This window comes from Talpa occidentalis, unplaced genomic scaffold (assembly GCF_014898055.3).
Source record: "Talpa occidentalis isolate TD23 unplaced genomic scaffold, MPIMG_talOcc4v2.1 talOcc4.15, whole genome shotgun sequence".
Classification (NCBI taxonomy): Eukaryota; Metazoa; Chordata; class Mammalia; order Eulipotyphla; family Talpidae; genus Talpa; species Talpa occidentalis.
Window position 1 is genome coordinate 29,354,931 of NW_023601543.1, and position 22,811 is coordinate 29,377,741.

Here is a 22,811-nt window from a genome sequence, read left to right on the forward strand (position 1 = left end):
AATTAGGTAATGTAAATCATTCAAATTTGTTGTTCTTTACCAAAATTGTTTTGGTTATTCTACTTATTTAGCTTTTCATGTAATCTTATAATCAACTTTTCAAATTCAAAAAAAAGCTTGTGTTCTTTCAATGGTGTTTTACAGTTTGCATCCTAGAGATCTTGTACATATTATGTAAGATTTACACCTAAATATATAATGGTTTTAGTGCTATTATATATGATATTTTTAATTTCAGTGAATTCTATAGCCATGTTTTCCCTATCAGTGATATTTTTCAACTGTCCTAACTCTGAAAATTGATATTCAAATAAAGTTGTACTGTGTTAATTTCCTGTTGTAACACATCACTATAACTTAAAATAACACAATTTTTTTCCCTTAGTATTCTGAAAATGAGAAGTCTTAAAAATCAAGGTGTTTGCAGTACGGTATTCCTTTTGGTGGTTCCAGGAGAGAATCCCTTTTCTTGGCTCATGGTCCCTTTCTCCCATCACTCCTACCTCTTATTCCCATTATCATATCACTTGCTGTATTAGAGTCAAAATTCCCTTTATTTTTTTGTTCTTATAATGACACTATGATTATATTTATGGCCCACTTGGATAATGCAGGATAATCTCCCTATCTCTAGAACCTGAACTCAATCACATCTGTAAAGTCTGCTTTACTATATAAGGCAACATTCACAGGTTCCAGGGATGTAGTTATCTTTGGGGGACATTATTCGGCCTACTTGCAGCATCAAATAGATTTTAAAAAAGTCAGTAAGATTTATAAACTCCAAAAATAAATAATAATTTAAAAAAGATTCATGAATTCCAGTGAAAGGCATATTTTGGGAGAACAGTTAATTTCAACAACTGGTAGTAATGCTTTAAAACAAACAGCATTTAAAGTCATAAATGCACCTTGTCTCCTTGTTTCAGTGTACGTAGTTGAAGCCTTCCAATAGCTTTTTTAGCATCTGCCTTTAATTGTCTCTGTAAAAAAAAATGAGCAGCTATTAGAAAACTATTTTAAGAGAAATACAATGAAAATGAGAGGATCAATGTACATTTATCAGGCTAGTCAATCTATAAATGAATTTTAAAACACAAATTTTCCATTGACTGATTTTCAGATGTTGAACTATCCCTGCGTTCTTGGTATAAATTCCCCTTGATCATGGTGTATAATCCTTTTAATGCATTGTTTGATTTGGTTTACTAAGATTTTATATTTCTTTTTTTTTTTTAAGTGTAGTTTTTTTTTTTTTACGATTTATTTATTTATACAAGAACTGGGGTACAGGCAAGAGGTGCGGGGGTGGTGGTGAGAGGATTCACCAGAGACAGAGCAAGGAGCAGAACAGGCAGATGGACTAAAGACACTGCTGAGGGGAGCAGCGGGCGAGACAGGAGAGGTCTGCCCCACCATGTGGGTATCTTCCTGGCCGACCAGGAATCAAACCCGTGCTGCAGAGGCTGCATACAGGTTCACAGCGCGGTGCTCAACCAGCTGCGCCACCAGGGAGGCCCTGATTTACTAAGATTTTTTTTTTTAGGATTTTTGCATTGGTCTGTAGTTTTCCTTTTTGATGTTTTCTTTGTCTGGTTTTGGTATTAGAGTAATGTTGGCCTGATAAAATGCATTTGGTGTATTCCCTCTTTCTCAATTTTTTGAAAGAATATGAACATGGTATATATTAGCCTCTCTTGGAAGATTTGATAAAACTCACTTGTGAAGCAGTCTGGTCTTGAACTTTTGTTTTTTGGGGAAAGTTTTGGTTACCATTTCAATTTTCTTGCTTGTGATTGGCCTGTTAAGGTTTTCTATTTCTTCCCTGTTCGGTCTCAGATGGTTGTATAATTCTAAGAATTTGTCAATCTCTTCTATTGAACTTATAAATATTCATAGTAATCTCTTACTATTAGCCATAACAAATATCCCATTTGCTTGCTACCAGGCAAGATTTCTCAAATAACTGAAAATTTTTACTTATTATGTTCCCCTACCTTATTAAACAGCATCTTTGGGCCACAATGGTAAATGTACCCCTAAACCAAGTAGATTCAGATGCTATGAATTTTCCAAAGAAATTTTCCTATTTTCAAGCTCAGAGGACCTTAACTTGCGTCTTTTCCAACTCCCTTTTTGAAAAGTGTCTTGTTTGGTAGGAACAACTGGACCTAGATACAAAATCTGACTTTATCACTTACTACCTAAATAATCCTGGACAAGTCATTAAATCTTTACACTTGTTTACTCACTTGTAACATGAGGATAATACCAATGGGGGGAAATTCTGCTTAGAACCACTACTGCCTTATAAGGAGGGTGAATTCTGAGAGTTGTGGGCCCTTTTTTGTTTCACTGAGCATATGCCTAGGTGACTGGATATGCAAAGGGAAGCCCAAGGCTCATTAGGGAATAAGAACTAAAGTATTATACATAATTCAATCAGAAGTAAAGCTGGGGTAGAGTGTGAGGGAAAGAAGAGGAAGTGAAATCAGTAAGTGATTGTCCTGCTCTGTGGGGTGAACTGGCTAGAGGAAAAATTTCCCAAGTGGCATGAGATATTTGCTGTTAATTTGAAGTTGTTTGTGATGCTGGAAATAAATCCTTCCTTCCCTTTCAGTAAAATCTACCACATGCACAAATGTCTCAAGTGAATATATGTGCAAGCTGAAGAAGAGGCTAGGTTTCACACCTAGGTAGATGCTGTGTGGAATACAGAGACAGCATGTTCAGCATGGCAAGATAAAAAATCTTAACTTGAACATAAAATGAACAAACAATAGAAATTCGGCAAAAAGAAGGCACTTATAACCAGAGGTCACTGTGAGAATGTAAACAGCTTCCTTGTCACCCTGTATGTACTTCCATCCCCAGTAAGGATACCCCTTGCTAGTATGTAGGTTATGTGAAAATCAGAGATTATGTAAATAAAGTATCCAGTGTAATGTCTGGCATGTAGCAGATACTCAATGCTATTCATCGAAAATATAAAGTACTTTTCATCAATAAGCATAATGGGTTCTTGCAACATGCTTATACATATCTGCAGCAAACATAGTTTAGAAGGGTATAATCCACAAGTATAGGGATGTGAAAAATTTATTAATGTCCAAGCCTGTTTCCTGTATCAGATATCATTTCATAAAAGGTATGTGACTTAATGCCAAGATTACTGGCTAAACTATTTATTTGCTGTCACAGAAACAAGAAAAACTTATCATATTGTTACCTGACCAGCAAAGAGCTAAATAAAAACAGCTAACATGAAGGCCTAGTCCTCAGAAGGAAAGAGGTGCTAATCAAGCTTTTGTACCCCCTTAGAATTCACTGTGAGTGAACTCACAGGGGAATTCTATGATGGTACTATATTTGCCCTTCTATTTGGTTACTTCCATCATAAATAAGTAATAAGAGTGACAGTGAAAGGAGGCACGCTTAGGATCTCCTGACCTAGAAGAGTTCTTAGAGTTCATCTAACTCTAATAACTAATCTGATATCTAATATAAGAAAAGTGATCCCGAAAGAGGAAGAATGCCTTGTTCAAAATCTCAGAGTTGGTTAATGTCCGTCTCACTGAAGCCCAGAATTACGTTTTACTTCCCCTGACATCAAGACAACCAACTCCATTGATTATGGTTTCAAGCAGGAAGCTAGTACTATTACTTCTTTATATTTACGAAGTTATTTTATAAGTTAAAAATTATTTTTGCTAAACATATAACCTCATTTAATCCTCAACACAACTCCCTGAAGGAGATAATGTCCCCATTTCCAAGATGACCAAGTAGAGACTCACACAAGCAAAATGATTTGTTCTAAAGTACATGCAACCTCTAAATGATAGAGATGGTACTGAAACTCTTCTTCTCATATTTGAAGATTCCATTATGATACACTATTCTATAACTCAGCTAGCTTCCCCCCCAGTTTTAAAATTTATTTCTGTACTGTATTACATAATGCTTTTGAAGCCAATTCTGTAATATGCATGAGTGAAAAGCTATCCATAACTATTTAGTCCACATGTAGATAATTAAAATATAAATATATGTAAACTCTGCCATCAGTCCTATTTCTTTATGTTTTTTTCTTACATTGTTGTTCATTTTTATACAATATTTAATTTCTCCCCTCAGGTATAATCCCAATAAATCTCCCATCACCACCTCATCCGTAAACCATCTTTCCAACTCCTGAATTCTATTGTCTATCAAATTGTGGCCACCAGTCCTGACAGTGTACAACCAGTAAGCTCACAGGGTCCTGGCCTTGGACTAGACTTAAAAATGTCATCACTTTCTTTTCACAAAGGTCATGAACTCTTTACATACACCAAGATGAGAAAAATACAACAATAAAAAAAAAGAGAGCCCATAAGAGGAAACAGAAGAAGAAAAAAAATGTAGTGGATAAGTCTTTCACAATCATTTTGCACGCACTGTCTGTCTTCAGAGCACGTGTGATTCAAGTTTATGCAACAAGCTCTCCTACACAATTGGGGAAAGGCACTTATAAGAAGTGATGTATCTAAGGTATTTCTCTGATTGAGTCTACAAATTAGATCCCCTGCCTTCAATCCCCTACTGGCCAGGGAGCAACTCACATGGTGCAGCAGACCTCTCCTGACTTGCCTGCTGCTCCCCTCAGCAGTGTATTTCAGTCAATCTGCCTGTTGTGTTTCCCACTCTGTCTCTGGTGAATCCTCTCACTGTCCCTCCCACCTCTGGCTGGTACCCCAGTTCTTGTAAGCATAAATAAATAAATATTTTTAATTAGATATATTTAAAAAATAAAAGATCTGCAGCATAGCACAAATCAGTGTTTAACAAAACAAATTTGAAATTAAAAAAAAATTTGTTTAAGAGGAAATTTGGATATATCCAAAAACTCCTACTGAGATTTTTTTTTTAAAGATCCATCTATTCATACAAGAACTGGGGTACAGGTCAGAGGCACGGGAGGGTGAGAGAATTCACCAGAGAGAGCAGGGAGCAGAACAGGCAGATCGACCAAAGACACTGCTGAGGGGAGCAGCGGGCAAGGCAGGAGAGGTCTGCCACGCCATGTGGGTTTCTCCCTGGTCGGCCAGGAATCGAACCTGTGCTGCAGAGGCTGTGGACAGCTTTACAGCACAGGGCTCAACCCGCTGCGTGACCAGGGAGGTCCCTACTGAGCTTTTATGAAGAAAAGAAAAGCCATTTTCTTTAAATATGGATAGGAAGCACGTGATTAAGTAAAAAGCACAAAATGTATTTTTAGAGCTTAAATGAAGGTCACTTGCAAAACTGCCATTACTACCCAAAATATTTCACTTTCAGACTGGTAGTGACAAATTCCAAAATGTATTCATTCCTCTAAAAAATAGAAATATGAGAACAACATTAAGAGTGATAGTTTATATTAAATACGTATTTGGATAATATTTAGGTTAAAGTTCTTGATGCCCAAATAGGCCTTAACATTTAAAGACAATATAGCCCAAATGCTAACCAATTTTTACTTTATTCCTAAAAAACAGAACTTCAAGAATATCCCCATTTTGTCATACAAATTAAAAAGGACACTTTTTCAATGCTTCTCCACCATATCAGAATCCTCTCCTACCCTATAATTTCTAATAGCACATTGTTTCTACCTCTTATCATATTCTGTAATTATATTATCCATGTCTCTCTCCTACTAGAATGAGTAGCTGGAGAAATTAATCACTTTGTAAAATTTCCCATAGCACCTAGTAGCTGTTGAAAGAATAGCTTCTAGAGAAAATAATAACAGGTTTTCATGATTTTCTCATCCACGTTTTACTGACTAAAAGCCTCTACTCCACTAAATTGACAATAGAAAGGTTTAGAGAATATGTTTTGGGCCCCTACCATGTGTCAGGTCCAACCCTAAGTTTTTTACATGTGTCATTTTGTTTAGTCATTAACAGCCTCCTGGAACAGGTGTTTTAATATCCAAGTTTTATAGACAAGAAAGGTTCTAAAGTCCAGCTGATAAGTTGCAAAGTTGTGATTCAATCCAAGCCCAGGTTCGATCTGGCTTTAAAGCCCATGATCTCTCTTTCCACTACAGTACACTGCCTCCATTGTGTAATAGCAAGGAAGCCTTTAAAGGGCTTCACATTCCTTGTGAAGAAGATAAATGAAAGAAAAAAGAAAAAAAAATCTCAGAATCAGCTATTATCCAATTTTCAAATTCTTCCTAAATTGGCTACTTACTGTGATTTGGAGAACTCTTTCATTTATTTATTTTTTAAATTATTTATTTATTTATTTTTGTGGGACCCTTGCCAGCAGCCAGGGAACGAACTGGCACTGCAGAGGCTGCAGGCAGCCTCGCAGCCCAGCGCTCAACCACTGCGCCACCAGGGGAGGCCCTGGAGAACTCTTTTAAACAAGCATTTTATATCAGCATACTCTCTCCTCAGCCCCCCAGTCCTGAAAGATACCTGGTGTAAGAATATTTGGCAGTGCAGTTGAAGACTGATTCAAAGAAGCTTGGACATTAGCCAATATTCTTAACAGAAGTTAAATGTCATTACTGTAACTACTCAAATGCAGTTATAGTCTAGTCACTCCAATCACTCTAGCCACTGAAGAAACTCAGTTATACGGTCTTTGTTTTTCAACTTTGTCTGGGACTTTATTTGGGCTGAAAACACAAAGTCAATCCAATTCTTATCCTACCATACAATGTTCAAGTTTTTAATTACAGTAAATGCAAAATATTTCACCTAGTTCATTTGTGTTTTTAGATCCAATTAAGTCAAATAAATGTTTCAGCATGGTGTTCCGTCAGCCTGGTTTTTGGTCTCAAGGTGTTTGGCTTTTATGTTAACTGAAACCCACATGAATATCACTGGGCATATTGTCAACATGATGGGAACAAGGCATGCAAAAACAAAAAAAGGAGGGTCTATACAAACTAGACATTCTTGCACTTTAGTCATCATTTTTTTAAATGAAAATTTGGCTCAGAATTTATAAACCAGTATACTGAATATCAAGAATTATAGTAATGAGATTCTTTTCCTCAGATATATTTCTGTGAACAAAATCAATGACTGAGTCACATGGCTGCTTAGATATATGAGAACAGAAAGAAATCTACTTTTTCCAATAAAAACTTATGCATAATATTTGAATGAAAGTATGCTTAAAGTAAAGAGGAGTTGCAGACTATAAATAAAACAGCTTCCCATAAGTCTATAAAACAACAAAAATGGCGATAAACAAGACTGCAAACCACTCCCATGCACTGTGATCACTGGAACATTACAAGGAAATGTACTAAGGAAAATCAGTGAGAAAAGGGGGAATCTGATCTGATAGACAGGTTAAAGTTATACTCAGAGTATAGCGTTTTTCAAAGAAAGATAATCAAAACCTTTAGAACTGGTGCTATAGATAAATCAGACTAAGTAAATATATAAAGATCATGAGACCCACTATAAGAATTTTCTTCTGCTCAATGAGAAAGTCAGAGGAATACTATAAAGCTAGTTCCTACTTAGACAAGAATCTGTTTAATCTGCTCCTCTTATATGAGAGCCAACATAAATGGTTTTATAAAAGGTTCTAATTCTCAAATGTAGGTAGGGATAATACATATATACAAACACCCACCACAAATGTATATACATATATATATGTATATATATATATATATATATAGGTGGTGGTATAATATACAGACATCTGATAAAGTTCTGATTAATTTCATGCACTAGTAGATAAAATTTAATGTAACCAGAAATATCTCAGCTATTTTTAGTCATGCTTTAAGATCAGAAACAAATTTTAAGATATTAATGTAGCCTAGCCTACTTCTTCCTCATGTGAGACTACACAGGAGGAGTGCTATCGCTTTGACTTAAACTACAGGGACATATCTCTGCCTGGTGCGGGGGCGGGGGAATTTTATTCTCAATGTCTGAGGTTCAGATGGGAAGCTGACTGGTGAGTACGTAACCCTGTTGGCAACTGACCATGTTACCCCAAACTCAGGATACCAACAACGAAACCAGGTGTATATACTAAATCTTGACTGTATGCCAAGCAACCATGACAAGATGGTACAACATGATTCATTGCTGAAGTATGTATAATAAAATCATCAAGTGGTAACATGAAAAATATTTTGAGGCCCATATTCCCAAGCTAAAGCAAGGGCCAATTACAGCCCCCTTGAAGACTTGCAAAGAATATAAGCAACTATATCTACTGTGTTAACTTTTTCTTTACAGTCTGTTCTCACGCTCTAGGCCAAGGTCTTTTCAACAACATAACAGTCATAATTATTTGGGTTTCTACAGTTAGCATTGCATTTATGTTTAAGATGCAGTGAGACCCACATAAGCATAACTAGTACATGGAAAAGTCAATGAAGGTTGAAAATAGGTTCAAAGAAACACTTTTCCCATCTTTAAGACCATTTCAAATGTGCTCTACAGCACACCTTATCTGTGGCCACTTGAACTTTGTACTAAACTTATACAGAGCTACATAATGTAGTAGTGAACTAAATCTACTTCTTTCTCAGGTCAATCATTCTCATCGATATCACATCCTACAGAGGTTTTAGTTCAGTTTTCCAATACATTTGATTATCATAAGATTTATTATATAAGGTAGTTGAATGTTAACAACAATAGCAGTATTACACCATATCACAATATGGTTATGACACAGTTTGGTTACAAGAAAGTCAGAAAACATCACAGAAGGGTTTACCAAACCTTTCTAAGAGATTTGTTCTTTGTCCATATACCAGATATTATCATGGACAAATGTTATTACCAGTGGTGATGATTCTGTCATTTCCAGTTCCATGTTAGCTGAGGATAAATCCAATTGTTTGCTCAATTCACATTATTAAATAGTTACAGGTTCCCAGATGTTATATACCAAAGCCCTTTCCCTCCCATGGGGAATACATGAGTATCATTTAGTATTATTCTTATTCCAACTATCTCTTCTTATTTTGGTCCATCTGTGGTCAAGATCAGTCTGAGATCAGTGATGCAAGTTAAGATTTCACTCAGAAAATTTCCATAAATTTGGGAACCTGCACGTGTTTCAAAGTTGCTCTCTCCTCGTCCCGCCCCTATGGAAAGTAGTATGGACATTTCTCAGAAGACTAAAAATGTATCTGCTATATGACCTAGCAATTCCACTCCTAGGTATCTACCCCAAAATTACAAAAGCACTAATTTGAAAGGAAACCTGCACTCCTATGTTTATAGCAGCACTATTTACAACAGCCAAGATACTGGAACAATCTAAGTGCCCCAAAACAAATGAGTGAATCAGGAAGTTGTGGTGTATATACACAAAATGGAATACTACTCAGCAATACTACTATCCAAACTAATAAACTTAGGACATTTGCAGTAACATGGATGGAGTTAGAAGGGATTATGCTAAGCGAAATAAGTCACATGGAGAAAAGTAAATACCCGATGGTGTCACTTATACACAGAATACAGAAAAACCAAATGAAGGATAAGACAAAAACTTTGAGGCCAACCCTTGAAAGCTGGCCATAGATCTGCAGGTTTCAGAGGTGGATGGAGAGGGTGAGAATGGTTGGGGGAGAGCACAATGGACTATGGTGGAGGACTCTGGGTGTTTCAGTGGTAGTGGTGGGGAAATCCTATCCTGTCAAAATACTAGCAAGGATGTAAAACAATGGTACTTCAAAAACAATTTAAAAAATTAAAAGTTGGGCCTCCCTGGTGGGGCAGCGGTTGAGCGCTGGGCTGCGAATCTGCCCGCTGCCTCTGCAGCACCGGTTCGATCCCCGGCACGCCGGCAAGAGTCCCACATGGCCCGCAGACCTCTCCTGCCGCGCCTGCTGCTCCCCTCAGCAGTATGTTTCATCGGTCTGTCTGTTCTGTTCCCTGCTCTGGCTCTGGTGAATCCTCCACCCTCCTGTGCTTTTGACTGTACCCAGTGCTTGCATAAATAAATAAATCTTAAAAAAAAAAAATAAAAAGTTGCTTTCCTTGAGCTACTACCATCACTAAAAAATGGAAGGCTATTCCCCATGGCTACTTGGGCCTCAATTTGAAATAAAATAAAATAGTAAACAGACCATATTAGAGTGTATGCTCTTTCCCAGGGCTGAGTGCTAGCATTCTTTAGCATTATGTTGTGGGTCTGTGTAACATACTACCAAGGCTATCCAAGTGTTTTCCTTTCCAATGAAATTATATATAAGAATTATAAGATATAAGAATTTATATTTCCTCCAATCTGTCTATTTTATTTTTTCTTCTCGAAAGCACTCTTAATTAAAATTAAATTTAGCTTGTCGCAGTATACCTACGTCAGCTGCTATTTCACACAAAGCCCTCTGTTGTTTCATTGGCCAACATTTAATCCAGCAGTGCCTTGTAGCCATTGAGTATTAATTGCTTGAGTGCAGTTAGGATACATGCACTGTACCCCAAAATGTTGGGTGTCCCATATCAGAGAAAAGTGTATAGTGGTCACTCCAAATTTAATATAGTCTGAGCATGCCATAAGGTTTTCCATAATCTTCCTTGTCTCAGGTTAGAGTTGTTCCTAGTGGGGATATGAATCCACCTCATAATGCCTAATTATATTTTCAATCACTGATAGATTTCACTTTGTTTGAAATTTTCCATCCACAAAAACAGATTATATGTATTCTTCAACATCATACCATGACATATCAGGCATTCAGCCACTACGTGTTGCCCATTAGATTTGGACATTTGGTCATAAAAATTTACACAGCTTTCAGTCTGCCTAACATTATATAATATGCATCATAATGGTTTAGAAGGAAGAAATTCCAGAATATTCTAGTGAATTCCTAATAGTCTAATTCCTAATATTCCTAGTGAAAGGAAGTCTCTATAACTCAGTTTCATTACCACTAAAATAGGGATAATATAGTTAAACAGTTATAATCATCAGATGCATGAGGCTCTGCCTTTTAAAAAACAAATAGGAAATCATGAAAATTAAGAAACATGTAAATGGAATTCTAGAACTTCCAAATATTTATAAGCAGAATGGATTACCAGTCATATATTTAATTCTTTAGTGACCAAAGGACAAGGATATTAAGTAGTGAAAGAAAATCTCTCAGAAACCTTTTCTAAAAGGTGAAGTTTGAATGCTATTCTTGATCATTTGTAAAGAAGATAGCTTTTATAAACTATATTTTAAACCATGAAAATTACTAAAATGAACAATGAAACTACAGTTAAATATCCAATGAAGCTTGTGCAATACCAAGCAGTTCTTTACACAATGTATTATGTGGGTCAACACATGGTGTAATACCGTGTTAATAGGTTTATCATAGCACTTAAAATACAGAAATACATACTTGACTAGAAACATGCAAACCAAACACTCCTGTCATTGTAACTATAATCTTTGAATAGTCAGTCACACTAGATACCAATTTCTTTCCAACCTCAGAGATAAAAACAGCACAATATACAAATGTCAAATATTAACACAGTGTGAAACTACTGAATGGTCTGGCACAGGAACTTTAAACGTCCTTTTGACCACAGCTAGTAACAGGCTGAACCCGCCACCAATGTGATAAGGTACTTCTCTGAAGAAAAGGCTAGAAGTCAATTAACTTTAAACACTGAGATAATCATCATTTATTAACATATGCTGGTGCCTAAAATTTATGAACTTTTTATAAGAAGATTTCAATTTTTCATCTGTTCTTAAATTTAATTAGCTTTCTTGTCATATAGAAATCCTCATTGTTTCCTCCCTCGCAAATAATTGGGCTCCTCTTTGATTACTGGAAACAAGAGTGTAAGACGAGGCTAGAATTTCACTACCTTTGGAGGAACTTCTCAGTAGACATATAAATGCATTCTTGCCCCTACTACATGATCAGCTGAAAGCATTAACGCCCTACTGAGCATTCTGGAGAAACAGCACACCACTATGTTGTTGTGTTGAGAATACTTGGGTAGAAGAAGTAAAAGTAGTGAGAAGTAATCAGATTGTAGATATATAATGAAAGTAGAGACAAGAGGATTGGCTGATAGAGGTTATTTGGGAAGTGAGAGATATAGACTAACTCCAAAGTTTCTACCTTGGGGTTAAGAAAATTTCTTTTGAAAATGGAAGCAATAATAACATGTTTGTGTGTCCACAGTAACAGAAGACAAGGCAGAAAATGTGGGATATAGGCACAGATGCAGATAACTGGGCAGATGTGGCGGACACTTGTGGAAATACTCTTTTGATGACTTCAATTTCCTCAGTCGGACAGGATCTAAAATACAAGCTGAGAGTAAAGTTAGAAGAGTTGTTGAAAGTTTAAGGAAAAAGGAATATATCTAAGAAAACATGGAATGACTGCAGCATTAAGGGCTCTCTCTGAGTTTGTGGTCATAAATTTCAAGAGAGATCAGTCTGTACAGATATCAGTGTTTTTTGGCTACTTCAGCTATGCAAGGAGCTGGCAAGGAGTAAGTGGTAAGTAGCATTTTACCAGGGTTGGGTTATGACAGCAAGTCCAAGAGAGAGAGAGGGAAGGAGCAAGGGAGTTGAAGATATATGCATGAGAGTGACCATGGAATGGAAGATATTAGGGGACTGGCTGGCAGTTTAAAAGTGGCAGTATTAACACCACACCTTAGGTACTTCCCTTTCAAAGATGTTTTGATTTTTGCTCTCTTGTTCATATACTTTGTACCTGCTTATACAGCAGTGTTAAAATATGACAGAAATTATGAATTGTGACTCTGTTTAGAGCCTAGAATTATAATATGCTCAATTAGATATTGAACCCACCTTCTCGAAAGGGATAGGACATTGGCATGAGAATTTTGGTAGAGGGTGTATGAAGTGTGTGCATGTATGGAAGTGTGAAAATATACCCCCAAATTTATATAGATATATAAATGACTGGCAAATTAATTTAAAAAAATAAACAAATCTAGCTTCTCATGCTACTCAGCCTACTCTTTCTTCTAGCCCTGCCATGCAAATACATATTCACAGGCATACACATGTTTATAAAATAACAGCAGTTACCTTTAGGTAGGGACTATAGTTTTTTGATCCTATTTGACAAAACATAGGTGAAGGGTTTTTTTCCTGATACTTTCTAATTTCTAAATTTTCAATATTGAGTATGAAATGCTTCTGTAATTAAGAAAAGGTATTTGAAAGGACATATATATTTACACCCATATATAATTAAATACTGACTGTGCTCCCTAATGAAATGTTAGAAGACTTATTCAGGCAGGATTAAGAATATCGATAAAGTAAAGAAAATAAAGTATTTGAGAGCATGGAAGCTGACATACTTTTAAAAACTACCCCGTTTCATAAAACATATGCATGGACAAATGTCTAGCAAGTGAAGTACATTAAAATGCATGACACTGAAACTATAATTAAAACTGTAAAATATTTTTAAATTGGAAGAAAGGACCATTACAAACCTGCTTCCTGCTTTGAGCTCTTGCATTCCGCAATCTCCGAGCAGAATAAAAGATAAAATAGCCCACAGTTGCTGCCGTAATAATAAAGAAGGACACAGAAACGAAGAAAATTGAATAGTGATTCACCCAAGGGCCATGTTTCTTCCCTACTTCGATGACCATTGTTACTTGAATGCCATTTTGAATAGACTGTAGAATTTTTGTGCCTTTCAGATTGCCAATCATGATTGCAACAATGTCTCCAGCACCTGTAAAAGAAAAAGAATTCTGTAGTAGTTTGGGAAAGCTTTCTTAGTATCAAAATCCAACTGCTAAAGTGATTTTAAGCAATTCCCAATTAGACAGAGGAATGATATTAATTCCATTAACATTTACTGGATGCCACTTACTGTATGTATATATAAGTTACAGGGAGTATAAACATGCCTCAGACTTGGTTACTGAGTTGAAGGAATTCATAATTTAGTAAGGAAGCGATGATATATAACAAATACCTCCCATCTGATCAGGTTAACTACTTATAATTTAACAATATTAAGGTTGGGGTTGCAACTTGCTTCTTATATTAAAGGCAAAGCATCACTGACTTCTAGAGAATAGGGTTTACTAGGGAATCTGATATTTCAGAAAGAAATTATTAAGTATAATTTTCCATTTTATAAGGTGATAGACTATCTCTCGAACTCACTACTAAAAATGTTTAGGATTTATATATCAGGATAGGATTAGTAGTTTGAGCCAAAATGTCTACATACCCAAATGTCAAATCAAACATATCTTCATGAGCCTCAAGAGAAATAACAAATTTGTTTAAGGTGCACTAAGGTTCTGCATGGATTTGATCACAACAGCAATGGGGATATGTAGAACTGACAGAAGTGTATATTTCTATCCCTCCCTGACTAAAGACAAACCTGAAACTGGACTAAGCTTATTACTAAAGGCCTATTCTCAGTGACTCCTCCCTCTCTACCCTGACTATATAAGTCTTGAGGGAAAATAAAAGACAAACATTATCTCTCACAGCGTTATGAGAATGTCAGATTACTCATGCCATTTCAGTACTTATCAAGGTTTAGATTCCTTCCAGTTTATATAACCCGAGACCAACAATCTTAAGCAAAAGGATAGAGTTCTTTCAATGTTAAGATTGCCAATCAGAGAAAACTCACATTGATAGAAGGTTAAGGTACTAATCTAGGTTAATGATCAAACTTGAATCTGGAATAAACACACATGACTCTAACAGGCCTTTTAAATAGAATTTTAAACTTACAAGTACAATATGAAGGTAGTATCCTAACTTCTAATGTTCAAGAGCATAAGCCTTAAATGGCAATATACATTGTAGAATTATTATCTAAGTAATCCCTTAAATTTATGGTTCACAGTGATCAAAGTCTGCAAAAGACCAAGATCCACACCTTTCTTGAAGATATTAGTTTAAAAAAAAATTTGTAGGGTATTATAGATGGTTAAAATTCCAAAAAACACATTTTTCATATGATAGCCATTTTGCTAATCCCTTTTATAACTTTACTGATTCAGTTGCCATTACTCAGTTTGGTAAATGTTAACTCATTCTGCTCTCCTCTATCTGGGGAAAATCTCAAAAGCAAAGGGAAGTAAAGGAACCTGAAATACTTTCTATTGTATCTTTTTCTCTATCAGTATATAACCCAAATATCCCTTATGGGTCTAGCGAATGGGTTATTTTGCAAAAGAATGGCTCATTTTGCTATTTACTTGTGGGCTTTAAATTTCTAGCTTTGCCACTAGAAGCATAGATATTATTTCAATCCCCTTTTGTCACTATTTGTCTTTTCTCTACAAGCCATCTGTCAGGAAAATTTCTGATTATAAAGTTTTGATAAATTATATAACCTAGCATTCATTTCTCACATATTGTAACCTGTATGATCTTTGAGAACACAGAGAATTCTAAAAATCAGGTTTTGGAACATGTTACAATTTTCAAAATTTCTTTTTAAAATCACAGAGGTGTTCTTTCAAGGATTTTGACTATAGAAATATGTTTTCATTTCTTTAGAAGATATGAGGTAGGTGTAGGGGTGAATGCTCAGGAACATACTGGCCATTGTGGTCAGATAGAGATTAAAAAAAAAAAAAGGATAGAAAGAAAAAAAGCACAAGGATAGAGCCTCCCTGGTGGCTCAAGGGGTTAAGTCTCAGCACTATGAAGCTATCTCCAGCCACTGCAGCACGAATTGGATCCCTGGCCAGGGAGGTGACCCACATGGCACAGCAGGCCTCTCCTGTCTCTCCTGCTGCTCCCCCCAGCAGTGCATTTCAGTCAGTCTGCCTGTTCTGCTCCCCACTCTGTCTCTGGTGAATCCTCTCAACACTCCCCTCCTCGGCACCTCTGGCCTACACCTCAGTTCTTGTATGCAAGAACTTTAAAAATATCTTTTTAAAAAATCTTTTAAAAAAACCAAGGATAGTCAAGAAATGAACATTGTCCACAGCCCATACTCATCCAGACTATGTATAGTGCAATTAACTGTTGAATTAGCTTTCTAATCATTTAAAAGACTTATTTATAAGCACTGTCATCTATCTCCTCTTCTCCATGCTCTCACAACTATTTAAAACTGCTCCCCCTTCACTGTTCTCAATCACAAGTAATGCTGCCACAACCCACCTGGTTTAGAAGCCTCAGAATCATATTTGAATTCTCATTACTAGTATAATCAGATTGTAGCTGATACATCCCCGGCATCTCTTAATTTTTATTTTTATTTATTTTTTGCTGCCTACATAATCAGGACCTCATAATTTTTTTGCCTAAACTACTTCACTAACCTTCTAACTGGTCATTCTATCTCCAATTTTCTCCCCTCCCTAAAAGTTTCACCAAATTTTACCTTCCTGGTTGACTTTGTCATCACTTGGTTGGATTATGCCTCTTCCCTGTTCAAAAGTCTTTAGTGGCTCCTTATTACTCAGTCATTAAAGTATGACTCCATGGTCTAGCATTTAAAGTCCTGTATGATCTGGTCCCAACTGACCTTTCCAGTTTGATATTTCTGCACTACACGCCCATCTCATGAACACTAAGATGCAGCCCACAAGGGACTGGAGATTGTCATTCACTTTTTATAACTCTCCTTTTGTTTATTCTGACCCCTCTGCCTAAATATGCTAACATCTATTCTAAATTCCCCACTCTTTTTCTACCTGTCTATGTATTACTCAAGCCCCAGTGCAAATGTTACCTCCTATATTTTTTCCCAAATTCCAAGTAAAACATATAAACATTCCCTCTTTGTTCCCCTATCAATTGGTTTTTAATCTGTAGCTTGTACTTCATTTTTCTATGCATTTCAATTATCATGCTATACTCCCTTTTCTAAATTAAAAACAATTTATATTAACTACATTAATGGTTTAAATTAACAACAGTAATGCTTTCCTTTATCTGGTATTGTCAAGGAATTTAGGTGTTCCACATAAGTAAAATTTCCAAGTAACAAGTTTTACATACTTAATTTTAATAATTTTAAGATACTTTAAAAAAGCAACCTATACTGCTCTATTTTCTTTTCTTTTCTTTTTTTGTAGAGGCATGTTTTTATTTATTTATTTGTTTGTTTGTTTGTCTGTTTTTGTTTATACATGCACTGGGTACAGTCAGAAGCGCGGGAGGGTGAGAGAATTCACCAGAGCCAGTGCAGGGAGCAGAGCAGGCAGAAGGACCGAAGGACACTGCTGAGGGGAGCAGCGGGCGGCAGGAGAGGTCTGTGCGCCATGTAGGACCCTCCTCTGGTGGCCGGGGAGCAGCCGGGGATTGAACCAGCACCACAGAGGCCGCAGGCAGCTTCGCAACCCAGCGCTCAACCGCTGCGCCACCGGGGAGGCCCTCTATTTTCTTAATAGCGTATATTATGATTTATTATTGATAATGGATCATCTTTGTAAGCCATCATTTAACATAGCAGGACGGTTATTTGTCCCCAGAATATTACGATTTTTCACTAGTCAGATTTTTTTTTTGGAGCTTAAATGGACATTAGGCAACACCCACTCTGACTCATTTTGGAGTTCTCACTTTGGGCAATTTTTCTCTAGGGGAGGGAGGTTCTCACTTAACTTGTTGCTTCTAGAAGCTGCTTTACCAATTCCTAATTTTATACTTTTAATCTACTGTTAACTCTGAAAAGTCAACCAAGATTGGATCTAAAGAAAGAATAAAGCATGCTTGTAGAAAGTGGTTTGAGGACTTCAGTGCAAGTTCCCTCTGATATTTTGCTCAGTGACATTTCTGTTTACTTCCTGAGTCCTGACTATGTGCTGCATAACTGATATTGCCAGATAAGATTTATCTGTAAACTAAGTACTGTCCTAAGGACTTTATATGCATTAACATATTTAATCCTTACATCAACCCTATATGGTAGGCATTGCTAATTTCCCCACTAATGATAAAGTTGGCTAACTTGCTTAGAATAACACAAGCTATAAGGGCAGAATCAGTATTTGAATCCAGGCAGTTTGGCTCCAGTGCTTCTGCTCTTCAACACCATTCTGCATTAGCTCCCCTGTTTACAATGAAACCCAAAGCTATTATTTCACTGTAAAAATGGAAATTAAATAGGTACATAGGGTGGGAGTGGTAAAGACTCTGAGGGTGGAGGCGGGGGTGGGGAGAGGAAGAAGCCTTGATTTGTAGTGTGTGCCAATTTCCATGGCGTAAATAATCCTCCAAAGGCCACATAAATAGGGAGATGGTAAAATAAAGATAAAATTGGCTGAACCAGCTGATTCCAATATATCACTGCACCTCACTGAGTCAAAAGGTAAGTAAAAGTATACAATTCAAAACTTTTAACAAAGTAACTTTGCCTATTAATTTCACTTATTCATACTACCTTTTAAAACCAAAGTTTATATACAATGCCAAGTCAAATTTACTTTTCTACTTGCTATTCTGTTGAAAACCACAACGTAAGATATGTATTTTGAAACACCAAAGAACAATCAGACTTCCTTCTGTGGATCAGACTTCCTTCTGTGGAACGAAAAAAAAAAAATAATCACCTCTTTCTGATTGTGTGTTGCTAATGGAGCCTTTTGCCCCCTAAGCATTTTCTCTGTCCTTAAAATATTGGAGATTCAGGGGACTGTTTGTATGCTTCAGCTACTCCAAACATCTCAAATTAAATTAGTGACTTTGTAAGTGATCTTTTTAAAGCATCACAAAACATATTCTGGATGTACAGCTAGCCATTATTATAAGCAGCATAGATGTGGACATATTTAAAATGTATTCTGAATGTTTAACCTCTGATTTCGCATTGAGGATAGAAAGTGAAGGAAAAAATTAAATTACACACACAAAAGCCATAAGCTTTTCTCATCTTAAGATTTACAAAATGTGGGCCTCACCTAGTGGTGCAGGCGGTTGAGCGCAGTGCTGTGAAGCTGCCCACAGCCTCTGCAGCGTGGGTTCGATCGCAGCCGGCCAGCGAAAAATCCCACATGGCGCGGCAGACCTCTCCTATCTCAACCGCTGCTCCCCTCAGCAGTGTATTTCAGTCAGTCTGCCTGTTCTGCTCCCCACTCTCTCTCTGGTGAATCTTCTCACACACACTCCCCACACCTCTAGCTTGTACCCCAGTTCTTTTATACATAAATAAATAAATAAATCTTAAAAAAATAAAATATAACCTTGGGGCCATCTGGAAAGGTGAGGTATTGCTATACCCCTCCTCAAGATTCTCAACGCATTGTTTCAGTGTTTATGACAACTGATCTGCCTTACAGGCTGTATTTAGTTCAAACCATCAAGAAAGTAGGCTCTAACTAACCTGTATTACTGCTGTATCCTGAAAAACATTCTTATAGTTGATCTTTAAAACCAATGCTTAAGTAATATTACATAAATTCTTGCACAAACTGTCAAGCTTTCCATTTTTCTATTTAAATTTTCACTAGGGCCTCCCTGGTGGCACAGTGGTTGAGCGCTGGGTTGCGAAGCTGCCCGCGGCCTCTGCAGCGCCGGTTTGATCCCCAGCTGCTCCCCGGCCACTGGAAGAGGGTCCCACATGGCGCACAGACCTCTCCTGCCGCCCGCTGCTCCCCTCAGCAGTGTACTTCGGTCCTTCTGCCTGCTCTGCTCCCCGCTCTGGCTCTGGTAAATTCTCTCACCCTCCAGCACTTCTGACTGTACCCAGTGCTTGTATAAATAAATAAATAAATATTTTAAAATAAATAAATAAATAGATTTTCACTATAAGTATGTCTTTAGAAAGTACCAGCCTTAAGAAGCCAAATGTGGATTGCACAGCTCAGTTGGTTAATACATAAAGCTAAGGCTATCATTCAGTTATCCTTCCTACAGGCCTGTTATACAAAAGACAAGATAGTCCTTCTAATCTCATTTATTAAGTACTTTTTGGTAACTATTCCTGTGCCATCCCAGGCACTGTTCTAGGCCCTGGGCTATAGAGAGGAATAAAATATAGACCCTTCCCCATAGGAACTTGCATATGTCTCCTATATATTAGTCATTAACCACTAGGAGGAATATGAACTTAACCAGTGAAATTCTGTACATCATAGCCAATAGTAAAAAACAAAAAAAAAAATGAAACCACATTGCAAACTGATAGGTTAGTAGAACACCTTCTTATATAAAAAAGAAAACTTATCTTCCTTCAATACACAATCATTTGTAAAACAACAAATTAAACTTGTTTTGATATTTCTGAGTGTGGTGGTACTCTTTATTTAAAAATTATTAATCATAAACAGACTAGAGTTTGAGTGAGAGGTAAAGCATAAAGTAGCAAAAATGACACTGCAGTAGGAGTCAAAATATTGAGTTATAGTTTTTGCCCAAAGGAGGTATGTTAGTAAGTTTCTACGGTCAAGTCTGACAAATGAATAAGACTACATTTCTTCTATCCTTATTTCCGAATCAACCACTAAGTTCATCCTGGTTTTCTTAAAATAAATGAATAAATAAATAAAACTTTAAAAAAAATAAAAAGTACCCACCGACCTCCCCAAATTAAGAAATTTATTTGTTTTTAAAGATTTATTTATTTATGCATATAAGAACTGGGGTACAGGCCAGAGGTGTGGGGGGCGGTGAGAGGATTCACCAGAGACAGAGCGGGGAGCAGAACAGGCAGACTGACGAAATACACTGCTGAGGGGGCAGCGGTGAGACAGGAGAGGTCTGCCCTGCCATGTGGGCTGCTCCTCGTGGGGGGAGGGGGGAGGGGGATGGAAAAGAATGGAACTGGTGCTGTGGAGGTTGTGGATAGCTTCACAGTGCTGTGCTTAACACCCTGCATCACCAGGGAGGCCCTGTAGCAATTCTTATTACTTTTACTGAAATCATTCAATGAAAATGCTAATATAATTAAAGGGTGTCTATCCCTGCCCTACTGACAAAAGACGCTTTTTAGTTATTAGTTACAATATACACTTATTTGATGGATGATCCTGCAAGTGGCCAATCCTTTTCATTTCCTTCAAAAAGCTAGTAATAGGTGATTTTGTTCTAATCTTAATTATTTGTAAATAAAGACAGATTCACTGAACAAATATTCATCAAGTGCAAACTATGCAGTAAGTTCTGTGCTTCTGGACCTTTCCCCCTCACATACACATTTAATATTTACATGTGTCAAAATGTAAAATAAATTTTAAAACATTTTATAAAATATGAACTATCCTAAGCACAATGATACCATTAATACAGTACCTTGGTATTCAAATACAAACTACAAGAAGGTGAGGAAAGCTTTCTAGTTATCTCTTTCAACAAGTATTCCACATTTAATATTTCAGTATTACACAGTATCATAATAAATGACTTACAAGTAATAAGGGCAAATAAGGGTCAAGCTAGCTCTTGTAAAACTAATCTCACCTTCAATACTGCCCAACATCCTGCTAATAAAATGGAGCCTGCACTTCTGAATGCACATATTGGTGGTTGCCAAGAGAAATGGGGGTGGGAGCGATGGGTAGGGGTGGCAGTCAGACAGTGGTGAATGAAGTTGTATTCATGAAACTTGTATAGTATTATAAAGAAATAGTACCTCATTTCTTTCTTATATAAAGAAAACCTGAGCGCAATTCAAGTGGCCTTCAGAATATTCATTTTGTCCACAGTTGTTTCCAACAGCTCAATTTTCCTCCCTATAGCTCACTTTGGGCAACTCTCTTTTCAAAGAGAGATACCAAAATTCTTCAGATAAACCAATCTTAAATTAAAACCAGTGCCCAATAACAGATAAACTGATTAAAAAATACGTAGTGTACACACACAGACGTTATACTACTCAAAAGATATGTATACACACACACACACAAAGGAATACTACTAAGCTATTAAAAAAATGAAATCTTGACATTTGTAACAACATGGATAGAATTGGAGGGGATTATGCTAAGTGAGGTCAGAAAAATATCTAAACTTTTAAGCCTCTTTCTTCAAATCCTGTTTTGTGGCTTTTTTTTTGTTGTTGTTGTTGCCCCACTTTTCATTATTGCCAGCCACAGATGAACCAAGTTTAGGTTTCTCAAAATGACTGCTTCACAGCAGCTCTCTCAATTAAAAAAATTAGTTCTATCATCAAACCTCATCAAAAAAACAACTACATAAATGATTTCATAAATGTGTCTGGAAGTATGTCCAGTTCATTGGGCTCAGACAAATCAGTACTGTCCAAACTTTAATATGTCATTATGCTCTTAACTAGCCTTCAGTTAAATTCTAGTATGTTGCAGAATAGAAAACAGGCATTAGTACAGGTTAGCTTCTGATTAAAACAATGATTGTTAACCTTCTGTATTGTTACAAATTATCCTTTGGGGCTGGGGTGGCAGAGAAGATGACCAGAAACACCTTTTATTGCCATTCTTTTTTAAAAGATTTATTTTTTTTATTTATTTATGCATCCAAGAACTCAGGTGTAGGCCAAAGCTGCGTGGGGTGAGAGGATTCAACAGACAGAGTGGGGAGCAGAACAGACAAATCTACTGAAATACACTGCTGAGGGGAGCAGCGGGTGAGACAGGAGAGGTCTGTTGCACCATGTGGGTTAGCACCCTGGCAAGGGATCGAACTCATACCAAAGTGGCTGGTGATAGCTTGATAGAGCTGAGATTTAACCTTTTTCCCCACCAGGGAGGCCCATATTTTCATTCTTTTACGCCAACAAATGAAACATAAGCACATAGCATTGTGCAATATGGCAAATTGCCTTTCTTTCTGCCCTCCACCCCCAGATATTTCTGATGGAGGTTTTTAAGGCAATACAAGTATGCCCTCACTTTAAACTGTCAATATGTTCTTGAAAACTG

General features: G+C 36.8%; 1 protein-coding gene across 1 annotated transcript in view; it reads right to left on the bottom strand.

Annotated features, from left to right (window-relative positions):
- RNF128 (ring finger protein 128) overlaps nt 1–22,811 on the bottom strand; it is a 52,631-nt gene that overhangs the window by 10,474 nt on the left and 19,346 nt on the right. The window contains 2 exon segments of the mRNA XM_037511609.1: nt 912–983; nt 13,470–13,717. Coding sequence (XP_037367506.1) covers nt 912–983; nt 13,470–13,717 — 320 coding nt within the window.